General features: G+C 33.5%; 1 protein-coding gene across 3 annotated transcripts; it reads right to left on the bottom strand.

Annotated features, from left to right (window-relative positions):
- Positions 1–265: 265 nt before the first annotated feature.
- Positions 266–12,283, bottom strand: LOC149475412 (CUE domain-containing protein 2). 3 transcript variants are annotated; one of them, XM_089713290.1, is made up of 8 exons: positions 12,216–12,283; positions 11,730–11,901; positions 9,417–9,548; positions 6,556–6,637; positions 5,800–5,917; positions 4,855–5,018; positions 4,158–4,287; positions 266–3,720 (listed from the first exon to the last, which is right to left on the bottom strand). In XM_089713290.1, the coding sequence occupies exons 2-8, from the start codon at positions 11,893–11,895 to the stop codon at positions 3,658–3,660; spliced, it is 855 nt and encodes a 284-aa protein (XP_089569416.1). In that variant the 5' UTR covers positions 11,896–11,901; positions 12,216–12,283; the 3' UTR covers positions 266–3,657. The 3 variants fall into 3 exon arrangements, with proteins under 3 accessions (XP_089569416.1, XP_089569414.1, XP_089569415.1); XM_089713288.1 differs by lacking the exon at positions 12,216–12,283 and adding an exon at positions 12,049–12,171; XM_089713289.1 differs by lacking the exon at positions 12,216–12,283 and adding an exon at positions 12,049–12,165 and having other exon boundaries at positions 11,730–11,918.
- Positions 12,284–13,471: the final 1,188 nt, after the last annotated feature.

Genomic DNA, 13,471 nt, shown 5'->3' with positions numbered 1-13,471 from the left:
TAGGTAGCGTAATAAATATTCAATAATATTTTGTGTTGTAACTACGTAAGAATTGTTTTTTGGTATACTGAGAAAAAATAATTTTAGTTAAAAAAATCGTTAATATTAACTAAGTCCCTTTTTTGGAAAGAAAGAAAAGAAAACCACCTAGAGCGATTAAGCGAATCGCTCGTATTTTTTTCTAGTACCTATGATGTTTCATTAAAACAAGCAATTAAATAAAGGATCAAAGGAATCGGAATGAGGAAATAAATAAAACACACCAAAGGGTTTAAGATATATTCATACATTGTATTTCCACAAGGGAGATATGACATCAAGTGCGCGCTCATCGCAAACTACACTACTTACATACAATTAAATACAAATAATAATAATAATTTAATACAAAACGATACAAATTAAATGCGGCGATTACAACGTTTTCAATTTCATCTGTGATTTTGACGCCATTCCTGGCAACACTGACGTTTAAATGACATTGACAGATAAGAATAAAAAAAATCCGCTGTCACTTTTTATGTCTTAAAAAATAGATGCGAATTCATATTTATACTTATAAATAACTGTTAAATTGATAATGACTAGCATTTGATTGTTTTATCAGATTCAATAATCGTTCGTCTCAATTATTTGCCATGAAGAGTCATACTCCGTTTAAAACATAAATATATAAAAAGTTTTTAGAACTTATAACTAAATAAAGGCTAAAAACTTGTGTCAATAAATAAAAAAAGAATTGAGATAGAATTGTTCTCTTATAAATAATATGTAAACGTTTAAATAATGTTTCTTTTTTAATAAATGCTCTTATAAATGAGATAGAAAATCAGTGTTGCCAGCATTACAATTTGCCAATAAAATACAAAAATGATTGATTGCATGTTTGCTTAGGATGTAACTTCCCCAAAATATTTTTTTGGGTTTATTTTATTTTGTATTTTCGACAAATTGTAAAATGAATATTCCATGACAGATGAGGCACAAAACCAGATCAAAATTAAAATAATTTAAAATGTCTTTATGGTTTTAATTACCATCGTTTTTCAATCATCGAGGGCATGATATTATAACGTACGTTATATTCCTTAAACTCCTTCACAAAACCACCAATAACATAAATGAAAAAAAAATCTCTAAATAAATAATTGTCAATAAATAAAATAAAAAATACTTGGCAAGAAATAAATGCATCTTATCGATTAGAACAATCGAAATTTTTTAAAATTTTACCTATACGACATTTTGGCAATTTCCAAACATTTATTTAGCACCAATTTTGGCTAAATTACATTTCAATAAATTAATAATAATAATTCGAGCTCAAATCATATGGACCTCTGTCTATTCGCTATGAAAATCTGTAGTCATAGAGTTTGACCATTATATCTTTGCACAAAAAGGGCGGCAAATTGAAAAAAAAAAAAAAACAAATTTTTGAATCAAAATAAATATTATAATAATATTATTATTATCTTACTTACAACAATCTTCATTTTATATTGCATCTACTTAGTTCATTTATTATTTCACTACAAATAATAATTGTATTTTTGAGTTAATTGTATCCCTAAATAAATAAATAAGAAAAATATTTTTTTTTGTCTCCTGTTTTACTGCAGAGATACAGTGGTAGAAATTGACAATAAAAATAAAGTTATATTGTATTAAAATTGATATTAAAAATTAAAAATAGATAGACAGAGGTATTTTAAAAGAGTTCAAAATAAACAATAAAAAAGGCACTCAGCTAGGCTGAGCGATAAATAGCTTTAATTGTATTTTTAATTTAGTTTTTACTTATAATTGAAACAAATGATATAAGTTTGTTATCAAGTAAATAATATACTTATGTAAGGAAATACAACTTAATTTTAGCGTCTTTTTAAACTTTTTAAAATAAATAAATAGCAAATGAGATCTCTTTTGTTTAAAAAATAGGATATGAACTCTAAAAACTGAAGGTATTTTTATACGAAAAATCAAATTATTTACCGACTTCAAAAAAAATGGAGGCAGGCTGAGGAGTTCTCAATTCGGCCGGTATATTTTTTTGTCTTTTGTGCTTTTTTCTTAAACAATTAAAAATACAATTAAAGCATAAAAACAAACATATTTTACTCATTGGATGAGTAAGCGACGTCAGTCTATCCATCGTCAAATTTGTTACGATATGTGTTAGTGATTTAGTGGAAAAACATATTTTTCTACACATTTAATATAGAAATCAATTGAAACCTATCTAAAACCAGAATTATTTATCTATCTATGTCGTACAGGATTAATTTGGACCGCATTATTACAACCCTGTGTTAAAAGTCTATTTAAAATTTTGTCTGCGTTCCCCTTGATGCTAACTGCCCTTAAATACTACAAAATTTCATTTCATACCAAATATTCTTAAAATTTTTGTTTATAAATACGAAAGCATAAATTTTACTATCTTTTAATAACCATCAAGCGAAACGCATCTATTTTTAACGATGGCAACAAACAGTCGACGCATTTGAATATGGAACGGTTATTGATTCGAAATTTAAAAATCACTAACACATATTTTAAAGCTAAATAGTATTTCAATCATAAATGGCGCCAAATCGGCGCACTAAAATTGCCAAATTCGACATAACGTGTAAAACATAAAACATAACCACTTAAAGGGTCGACTATAATATACAATGGCATCAGAATCACAGATGAGTGTAAAAACGATAAAACTATCATAAAAATCACATTTATAATTAAATAATAATATTTAAAAATCACAGGTTTGAGACAGATCTCTATGCTTAAAACTAAGAGGAATACAAATTTGGCGGGAGCGGCGCTAAAATGCCGCTGAGACGGTGCGTAATATGCGCATGAACTCTTGCGGCATTTGAGCGCTCCCCCGACTTCAGATAAGTAATATTTTTCATTATCTATGGCATCACTCTTACACAGACATCCCAAAAATTCGTTAATCACATTCCCCCTATCGACTTGAACACATGTACGCATATCAAAAGCGGATGCCATAGTATTGCTAGTGTAAATAATACTGAATACACGCTGCCTTATAGAGAGCTTAAAATTAAACACGCGAATTAAACAAAATAACGCAACGCACGAGCTGCGTCGCGTATACCGACGTCGAACGTAACGTGAAAAGTAATCAGTACATGAAAAAGCGGATAAAATAAACGCCGCGTAAAAAAAGTGCGACTCACGCGCGGTAACTACAACACTAACACTGACACGACATATACGCCCCGCGTAAAGGTACGGAAAACGCGTAAACGTGACGCGACGCGTGACGCGCAACAAACGCACCAAACTGTTAACAACCAAAACTATTTCATCACTTGCTGAATCAATACCAAAACTGTTAAAACGCGATACGCAAGTTTTATCATCCCATTTGAGCGCAAAAACGCACAGCTGCGTCAAAATGACGCATAAGTAAACTTTTGTACGTAATTTTGTCACATTTGTGCGTTTCGCGATCGGTTTTTTCGCGTTTTCGTGCGTTAAACGTTGCGTATTACGCGCGTTATGCGTTTGCGTCACATTTACGCGTTTGGGGCGGGGAGGAGGGTATAATAGACAATAGGACAGGGGTATCGCGGTAATGCGGCAAGCATCCGCTTTTTCACCGTACTGACGTGGTTTTAAAGGTTAAGGGCAATGCTGTTTTTTGGGTTTCTTTAAATGCTCCTCGTCGATACCGGACTTGGGCACCTATGGGAGGAAGCGATAAACGACCGCTTAAGTATTTTCGCTTTTTATATATAAATTTAGAAAGGTATAAAAATAAGTAGCTATACCGCGCAGTTTCACGACGAAAACCCGGGAAAATCTTAGGTTGTGTTGTTGTGGTACTTACAAATTACTACAAAATAAAACCGCGCGGCATAACTAGTATTCAATAATTTTTACTATCAAAATAAAAAAAAATAGATGTTTCGTATTATTTAGATTGCAGTGCATAACTTAATTTTTACCATTTGAAAAACTAAAAAAATTGCATTCAATGCTACAAAAATAATAACTTAAATTCGACGAATATTCCTTAAAAAATATAAAATTACGATATTTTAAAACTAACCCAAAAAAAATACTAACATATATTCGATTTTTTTTTAAATTCGCATTAATTCTACAAAAATATCACATACCTCAGTGTACCGCTCCCCCTTAAGCGAGACAATCTTATTATCCCTGTAGCGGACCATTTTCTTCGGCTCGATTTTAGGAGCTAACGGCTTATGCTCTTTTGTCTCTGCGTCCTTGTCCACGTAGGAATAGCTGAAATTATATTTAGGATTAATAATAATTTGTTTTTGAAGTGAAAACTTCTTTAGCGGCGTTGAGCACTTTTTCTGTAATGGGTATAAAATCTTAAACTCGCGTCAGGACACGTGACCTGATCGAAAAAGCGTAAGACGGATGGATATCAAACATGCTCAACGTTAATAATCAAGTTTTCACTTCTGCCGGTACTCCCGGAGTGCAACCAGTCTTTTTTGAAGCCTTTGACGTAAAAAAGTGATTTTAAAAATGTCGTACATTATAGAAAGTTATAAACAGTTAAACGAACTCAAAATTTATGTAAAATTTAAATTATCGTTTTTTATTTAGTCTATTAAAATTTTATGAAATGTAATAGTAAAATAATTATTATGATTAGCTAATGATCAATTATGATATTGACTATCCTTGCTCGCAAATGTGTAAATCTTACCAACAATAATGATTCCATAACTGATTCCAGCTGGTTACAAAACGGTGTAAATGCGGCCCCACACAACAGACAAAATTGCAAACCTAATATCAAAAGCCCCATGTTATTTAACGGTGTAAAAGCAGCCTCACCGAGCAATGATCCTGTTCTTGATCTCGTGATCGTCACACAGCGGTTGCTTCGCCACGGTGTGTATGGCGGCCGCGGATAGTGATTGTCCTTGCTCGCGACGGTGTAATAGAGTCGCTGCAGCACGCTCGGGGTCACCGCAAGCGATGGAAACGCAGTGTTTTATCTGTTAATGGTAAAAAAAAACGTGTGCGTGTACTACCTAGTGTACACACGTAAGATGTGAAACTTCTTTATGACCTTATTTTTCAAAAAATAATTTACTTTATTTACAGAAATACGTCGAATCACGCGTGGTAGGGATAAGAAAAAGAACGCGTAACGAAAAAATGTCACGCGTAACGAAAAAATGTTACACTAATTTTTTTTCCAACCCCGATAAAGAAGTTTCACTTCAAAAAAGAAAAATAGAGAATATTTTTAATCTGTTACAAATTTCAAATAATATTTTGTATGTATTATAAGAAATTACACGCGAAGCCGGGTTAAATATTAGTTTGAAATGTAATAAGAATGTACTGCGATTCTACACAGCTACCTAATTGATGTAGGTAGTTGATAACAAATCGCAGCAAGTCAACGACTATTAGCAAAGTGTTTTAGCAAAGTTGGGTCGAACGTCGTATAAACAACGTCCGAGCCCCCCCCCCCCCCCAGGCACGATTCGTACGAATGCGCCACGAGTCAAAGGAAAGCGGCAATTTACAGTATTCGACAGCTAGCATGTTTTGACAGGAAACAGTGACAACTATTAATTTATTCAATCACTAAAATATTAAATCAAAAGTTACGACTAACAGTATCCTATTAAATCTTTAAATCCAAACTACCTTCACTTTTCTCATTCATATTATAATTTTGTTGATTCATTCATTTATTCATGTAATTTTATTCTAACCAATCATTTCGTTCATTCATTTATTTCATTCACATTGTTCGTTCATTACCTCCATAGCGCAAGTATTCGGGAACATCTCAGTTAAGGCCCTGCACTGCTCGGCATATTCTTCCGTATCTATGATCGGACGACGCTCCGATTCAGAACTTTCGGAATTGGAGTGAGAGCTGATGAAAGAAAAATATTTTTTATGCAAATATTTAAGCACGTAAAACTAAGGACTATAGTTTAGTTTTGGAAATAATGTACTTATACCAAATAGAGCAAAAACTAGAATCAAATAATATTTTAATTTTAAAAAGACTAATAAAATCATCCTCAATATAAATAACACTCTATCTCTACATAGTATAAAACAAAGCTGCTGTCACTGTAATACTACGTAACTGATTTTGATGCTTATGGTGATTCTCGAGGAAAAACCTTCTTAAATTGTTATACCTATATAGGTATATACTTTATTAGGTTTTAGACAAAGCGGGTGAAGTAGCGGACGGAAAGGTAGTTAAGAATAAATTGACATAAAAGCTCAATTGTTCACAAATATTTAAAAAAAATTGGTTGTCTGTAAAGTCGGTTTACTGACGATAGTTGAACGTGACAACGTCCGATTGTGCTTCTTTGTCGCTCGTTCCGCGCTCTCGCTCGCACTTCGAGCCTTACATGGAACGCCTCAGAGCGAGGTAACGCCGCATGAGTCTTGTTTTTTCGTGCGTGCAGCCGGCTATATCGAATTATAAGACGTTGTCACGTCAAAAAAAGAAACTTGTTCAAAAGGTAACTTATAACTTTAAATATAACTTACCGATTGTTCTTAGTGCTTGTCGGTAACATGCCGTTCAGATTCAGTAGATTCAGGCTGATCTTGCCACTGCCGGCTGAATCGTCTGTAAATTATAATAAAATACATTTAAAATTATTATGATTGTTAACTCAAAGCATCATAATGGTAATAATAATAAATATTTCAGGACAACTTTCACACAAGGCACGATCTGATCCCATACTAAGCTTTTTCTCGTGTTATGGAAACCAGATGGCTGATAAACATACATGACGGGAGAAGGGCCCAAAGGCTATTTTTAAAAAGAGTGACGTCAGCAATTCTGACGTCACCATCATCAGAGCAGGCGCTCATACTCGAAGTAGAACGCCCGTTGGTAATTTACTGCCTTTTTAATCTACGTGGAAATAATAGAGAGAGCTCCGAACGCTCCGACGGCCGGCGAGTGAATGTGCTCTGTGCCATCGGGCGATCGCATTTAAAGCAAACCATGACTCACAAGAATTAGTTTGAGTGTTGCCACTCGAATTTTTACAATGAATTTTCATCAGTTTTAACAAACATTAATTATTTCGTTAATTTAATTGTTTCATTAGTGGTTGATTAATGAATCAACCACTTATTTAAAAAGATCAAAGTAAACTTTAGCTAGTTATAATTATTTAGTAGTTTGAGGGTAGTCGTTTATCGTCGTTGCGCCGACACGGCCATACTGACAGGCGGTGCGCGCTCTGCACCAGCCTCGTAGTAAATGTCTGTAACAATGCCAAGCAGGTCACCAATGCGCTGGACCGACCAAGTGAAATCTGCTATAGGAATTTGTGTATCAGACTGCACCAGACAGTCTAGTAACAGGTTCTCGGAGAGTCTCGAAGGTTCTCGTAGATTTCTCGGAGGTTCTCGAAGGTTCTCGTAGATTTTAAGTCTAACACGGCCATACTGACAATCGTACGTCCTCGTACGCCTTTTCTCGTATTACAACACTACGGTAGTTCATCTCGGGATTTCAAAAACACACTGCCTCGGCCACACTGACCTTTCAGAATACTGAACACTCCACATGACAGAGACAGTCCGTTCGCGTATCATGTGATCAACACCTACTCATTTGTGATATAGGCGGATTCTCGAAGGTTCTCGTAGATTTCTCGGAGGTTCTCGTAGATTTATGCTTATCACAAAGAGAGGCGCAGCTCAGATAACACACACAATTCCTTCGATGAACTACACTCCCGTTACAATAATCCACGTAACAAACTTTTACTTTACACAACGCACGAAAAAACACAAACGCCAGTATGCCGTTACAAAACTACGTAAACGTTTAACATTTAAAAAGAGTGAGCTTGAATTCTATCCCACTTCTGATGACGGGAGAAGGGCCCAAAGGCTATTTTTAAAAAGAGTGACGTCAGCAATTCTGACGTCACCATCATCAGAGCAGGCGCTCATACTCGAAGTAGAACGCCCGTTGGTAATTTACTGCCTTTTTAATCTACGTGGAAATTATAGAGAGAGCTCCGAACGCTCCGACGGCCGGCGAGTGAATGTGCTCTGTGCCATCGGGCGATCGCATTTAAAGCAAACCATGACTCACAAGAATTAGTTTGAGTGTTGCCACTCGAATTTTTACAATGAATTTTCATCAGTTTTAACAAACATTAATTATTTCGTTAATTTAATTGTTTCATTAGTGGTTGATTAATGAATCAACCACTTATTTAAAAAGATCAAAGTAAACTTTAGCTAGTTATAATTATTTAGTAGTTTGAGGGTAGTCGTTTATCGTCGTTGCGCCGACATACATATTATATAGTTTTAAATAAATACTTATACAGGGTGTCCCACTGTTGGTATACTAAGCTCAAACGAGGTTATAGTTTATACGCTGAGAACGTAAAAATTACTTTTAAAATTCCAGATGCAGTTTTTTTTCAAATAGATGAATTCTTAAAACTCTATGTGTACACACATAACAAGCAACCCGCCCAACTTTGTTACCAGCACGTGACCTATCGCAAGATTATGTTTTCATAGGCAAAATGGTCACATTAGCGAAGCTAGAGAAGAAAACATGGATTTTCAGGAAAAATTAAAAATGTAGCAAAAAAATTTTTGATGTAATTTTGTTGTTTAAGTATTTTTTACGTGATCAGTGTATGCAAAACTACAAGTCCCTTCGCGCTTAGTATACCAATAGTTGGACACCCTGTATAGATAATTAACACCCAGACATAGAGCAAACATCTATGTTCATATATTTATTTATTTAACTATTTATTATTGTACCACACCATTTAACATTACAGTACATAGACTCGTTTAGCCACTTTTACTGTTAAAAGTGGCGCCCAACGTATATCGATTTTCGATGTCTAAACAGAGAGCTGAGAGCTACCTACACGCTAGCAACGCGCCCACCTTATCAACCCGCGCATTCTTACTTTTAAGATTTCTTTGTTAATAATGCTTTTTTTTACAAAAATACTAATAAAAATAATAAAGTTGTAAGTGACTAATATTTTGAATAAATGGCGGCCTTACATAATGTGCGAAACTTAGAGCATAAGAAAAAAATGTAATCATTTCTTTCGACGAAATGATTCAATTGCCGATTCGACTGCCGCGGTAAAGCTATTGCATGCTATGCCTTCAAGCCACACCTCCGCGCCCGTGCCCGTCCCCGTGGGGGGGGGGGGGGGGAGCGTGAGGTTTGTTTTCGTTACGGAATTTCTGGATTCGGTCCACGATAGAAGCTATGCATTAGCTTAATACGATTTTTAGTGAGCCCTGAGCATAGTTATAGAAAGAGCATGAAATAAAATGTTCAGTATAAAATAAATATAGCTCAATACAAAACTTCGATAGTGTTTCAGACATACCTTGATTAGAGTTACTATCACTCTCATCGCGTCTAGATATATCCGCTTCCACCTGGACCAACCATTCGTACACCATTTCCGTGTTGATGTTCTCGAAGCCGGGTATGTATCCCGCCATGAACTCCATGAAACCTGTCAATTTTATTTTTATATTAACACTAACTTTCTGCCCGCGGCTTCGCCCGCGTTTTCAGAGAAAACCCCGCATAGTTCCCTTTCCCGTGGGATTTCCGGGATAAAACATATCCTATCTCTCAAGTTGGATCGAACTGCACATGGTGTGCGAATTTTATTATAATCGGTTAAGTGGTTTAGGAGTCCATTGAGGACAAACATTGTGACACGGGATTTATATATATTAAGATTTGTTTATGTTAAGGGAAAGTTATTATAAGTTTGTGTTGATGAAAATGTGGGTAGGTAACTGGTAATGTGGCCAATTAGCCAGTATTGAATTGATTATCATAACAATGTGTTATAGGTATAAAACCATTTTGTCCAGACAACGAAATTGTTGTAATGAAATCGATTTCATATGATTATTTTTAGTTCTTTTTAGAAACACTTTAAAAGGTCATAATACATAGATATTAAATAACAGTTTGGTAAGTAGTTCGATTGGTATTATAAGCTTTTTATTAGGCTGAAGAATTTGTTTATTTGATTGTGCTAATCTTAAGACCAAATAGATTCAATTGTAACATAATTTTTATTTGGTCTGTCAGTCTATTTACCAAGCAAGGCTTTATCAAGGCTTTATTATAATTTCAACCCATAGGAGCATAGCAGTAATGAAAAAGTATGCAAAAAAATATTCCTTTTGAGAGAATATGGAGTAAGCTGATAGCTATCTGGCTTTATCACTGAGGACTAATGCTAAAAGCTGCTGATGAAAGAATTTTTGAAATATTCCAGTAGTTTTAGTTTACGAGTTTATTTATTACAATAAAATGCACTAACACCTTTCTTGTTTTTAGAAACAAAAAATTAGGTGTAGATGGCGTTCATCTGTTTATTTTTTATGTATGTACATCTGTATTTTTGTGAAATTGTGAACCAATAGTGTACACACGTAAGAAGTGAAACTTCTTTACGACCTTATTTTTAAAAAAATATCACCTTTCTTGTTTTTACAAAAAATTAGGTGTAGATGCTATGTTCATCTGTTTATTTTTTATGTATGTACATCTGTATTTTTGTGAAATTGTGAACCAATAGTGTACACACGTAAGAAGTGAAACTTCTTTATGACCTTATTTTTCAAAAAATAATTTACTATATGAAACTTTACAGAAATACGTCGAATCACGCGTGGTAGGGATAAGAAAAAGATGGCGCGTAACGGAAAAATGTCACGCGTAACGAAAAAATGTTACACTAAATTTTTTCCAACCCCGATAAAGAAGTTTCACTTCAAAAAAATTATATTTAGTTCTAAAATATCTTAATTTATTTTTCGCTTTCACTGCACATTTTGTGGTGTTTAAGTTTATTTTCGTTTCAAATAATAATTATTATTTAGTCTAGACAAATTTCATTAAATAGATCTAAATTAGCTTTGGCAAAAGAAGCCTATATAGTACTATAGACCATAATCTTCTTGCGTAACCGATGTTATTTAAATCTTATATAAATCTGACTAAATTCTGTGTCAAAAACAAATCGCTTTGCTTCAGTTCTATACAATATTTAAATTTTAAATCTATACCAATATTTTAAATCTATACTAATATTATAAAGCTGAAGAGTTTGTTTGTTTGAACGCGCTAATCTCAGGAACTACTGGTCCAATTAGAAAATTTTAAAATTTTTACATTAGATAGCCCATTTATTGAAGACTATCCCTACTAATATTATAAATGCGAAAGTAACTCTGTCTGTCTGTCTGTCTGTTACGCTTTCCCGCTTAACAAATTACCTACGGAACGGCTTGACCTCATCAGATTTTGTGTGCATATTAGGTAGCTGTGAGAATTGGACTACATCAATTTTCATACCCCTAAGTGATAAGAGTAAGGCAGTACAATGTTTGCCAGGACAGCTAGTCCATATAATAAAAAATGAATTGCCAAATGTGTTGCCAAGCGTAAAACTCAAAAATGGCTCAACCAATTATGATAATTTATTTTTAAAATGTTCTTGTTAAAGTTTAATGAAGGTTCTTATTGACATGATGAGAACATGAAAAGGGGCAATAGGGCAAAACAACATCTGCTGGGGTACCAAGCGGTGTATAAAAATTTAATTTGCACTTAAAAAAGAGGTAAAAATGGGATAAATTTTTTGTTAACATATAAATGCGAAGCATCTTACCTTCAACATCAAAACAGGAGTCCTGCGACGCTAGTTCTAAAATCGAAGTAACATAGGACAGGACTATCTCGTCAATAACAGTTAGATTGGCTGATGGTACGTTTTTCTCAATAAAATGAAATAAACTCTCCTTAATGAAACTTTCCTGCTGCGCTATCGCACTCATTTTTATCTAAAACAATGTAAATTCTATTGTAAATGTTAGAAATAAACCAAGGAACTATAGAATGCGTTACGGGTCGATAAACAAAGAGAATAAGAACTTATTTACGTTTAAATGAAAAGGAAAATCTGGTTTAGACACAATACAAGCACTTACAATTGCAATTGTAGTGTTTTAAAACGAAACTAGTTGATTTTAGATGAGAGAAGCTTTGAGCTGTGCGAATTACTTCGAAAAGCGAAAAATCAATACAAGCGATTATGTTTTTAATAAACAATGACGTCTGGGACATGGTATTGATATCTGGAAGAAATGACACTTACAAAAACATTTAAAAAGTATATAAATAATTGGATTTATTAAAAAATTCTTGTTTTTTCCTGCCTATTTAATAACAATAAACTTTTGTTTGGACGTTATTAATTAATAATGTTTGTTATCTGTAATAAATTCTGTATATGTCAAACAGCAACTGTCATCATGACAATTGACATAATGACATTTAACATTATGAATAAAGAATTTTCAATTCAAAAAGCGCGGAAAAGTGAAAACAGAAAAGTGATTACTGATTAGTGATAACTTCGGAACTTATATTACTTCATAAATCATACATTTGCTCTCTTTTCGAAACTAGAGAAGAGAAATTACCTAATTAGAGATGTTCACTTCTAAACATTAGTTGTACTTATCAATAATACTTATATTATACTTGTAAATTAAGGCTTTGTGTATTGGTAAGTTTTCTTATATATTACTTATTATTATTATTATTAATAAGTATTCAAGAAACTGATATGACTAAACAACAAAACAATTGCAGATTGATGTCTTAGTGTTTTTTGAAGTGAAACTTCTTTAGGCGCGTTGAGAGCATGCATTTCATGTCATGCAGTAAGGCGACGATTTTGGTATCTTTGAATCTTCAAAGAAGTTTCACTTCTGACACGAGTGCTCGGCACACACGCTCTTTTAATTGGAAATTGTACTAATATATAATTCTAACTTTATTTTCACAATCATTTTAACTTTATTTGCACTAAGTTTTACTTAATTTTGTAAGAGAGACACCTGGTGGTCGGTTTGAGAACTAGTAAGCTTTCACAAACGCGTCTACAGTCAACTGAAATTCATAGGATCATATCACACATTTTATAAACTTCGAAGTTGTGAGAGACAGATGAATTTCAGAAGTTTATTTTGTTGTTGAATCCACAAGATTAGTGTTAGTATCGAAAATGCGTTTCTAAAAGGCACTATTGAAGTTTTTTTATCAAATATGTATTAAGTTCGTAATCTATGTTTCATACGAACCCTATTACTGATAATAGGGTCCCCTTTTACCGTTTCGGTACGGAACTCTAAAAACTCATGAAATTATTGTATCGCCGATTATATAATATTACTTTACATGTTTGTTATGCTCAAGTAACACGCAACCCAGACTAAACTGTTTCATTCAATAATAGTACCTATCCAAAATTGAGGCTTTACGCGAACTGTATAAAAATGTACACATGTCACTGCTTGCATTATCGTCTACAGTTTATTTTAGATAGGAAATTAAAATATATATGTA

The sequence above is a fragment of the Colias philodice genome, chromosome 30 (genome assembly GCF_061535455.1).
Source record: "Colias philodice isolate Cphi_HAF_F1 chromosome 30, ilColPhil1 Martin Lab GWU primary, whole genome shotgun sequence".
Taxonomy (NCBI): domain Eukaryota; kingdom Metazoa; phylum Arthropoda; class Insecta; order Lepidoptera; family Pieridae; genus Colias; species Colias philodice.
This window is presented reverse-complemented; position numbering and strand designations above follow the sequence as displayed.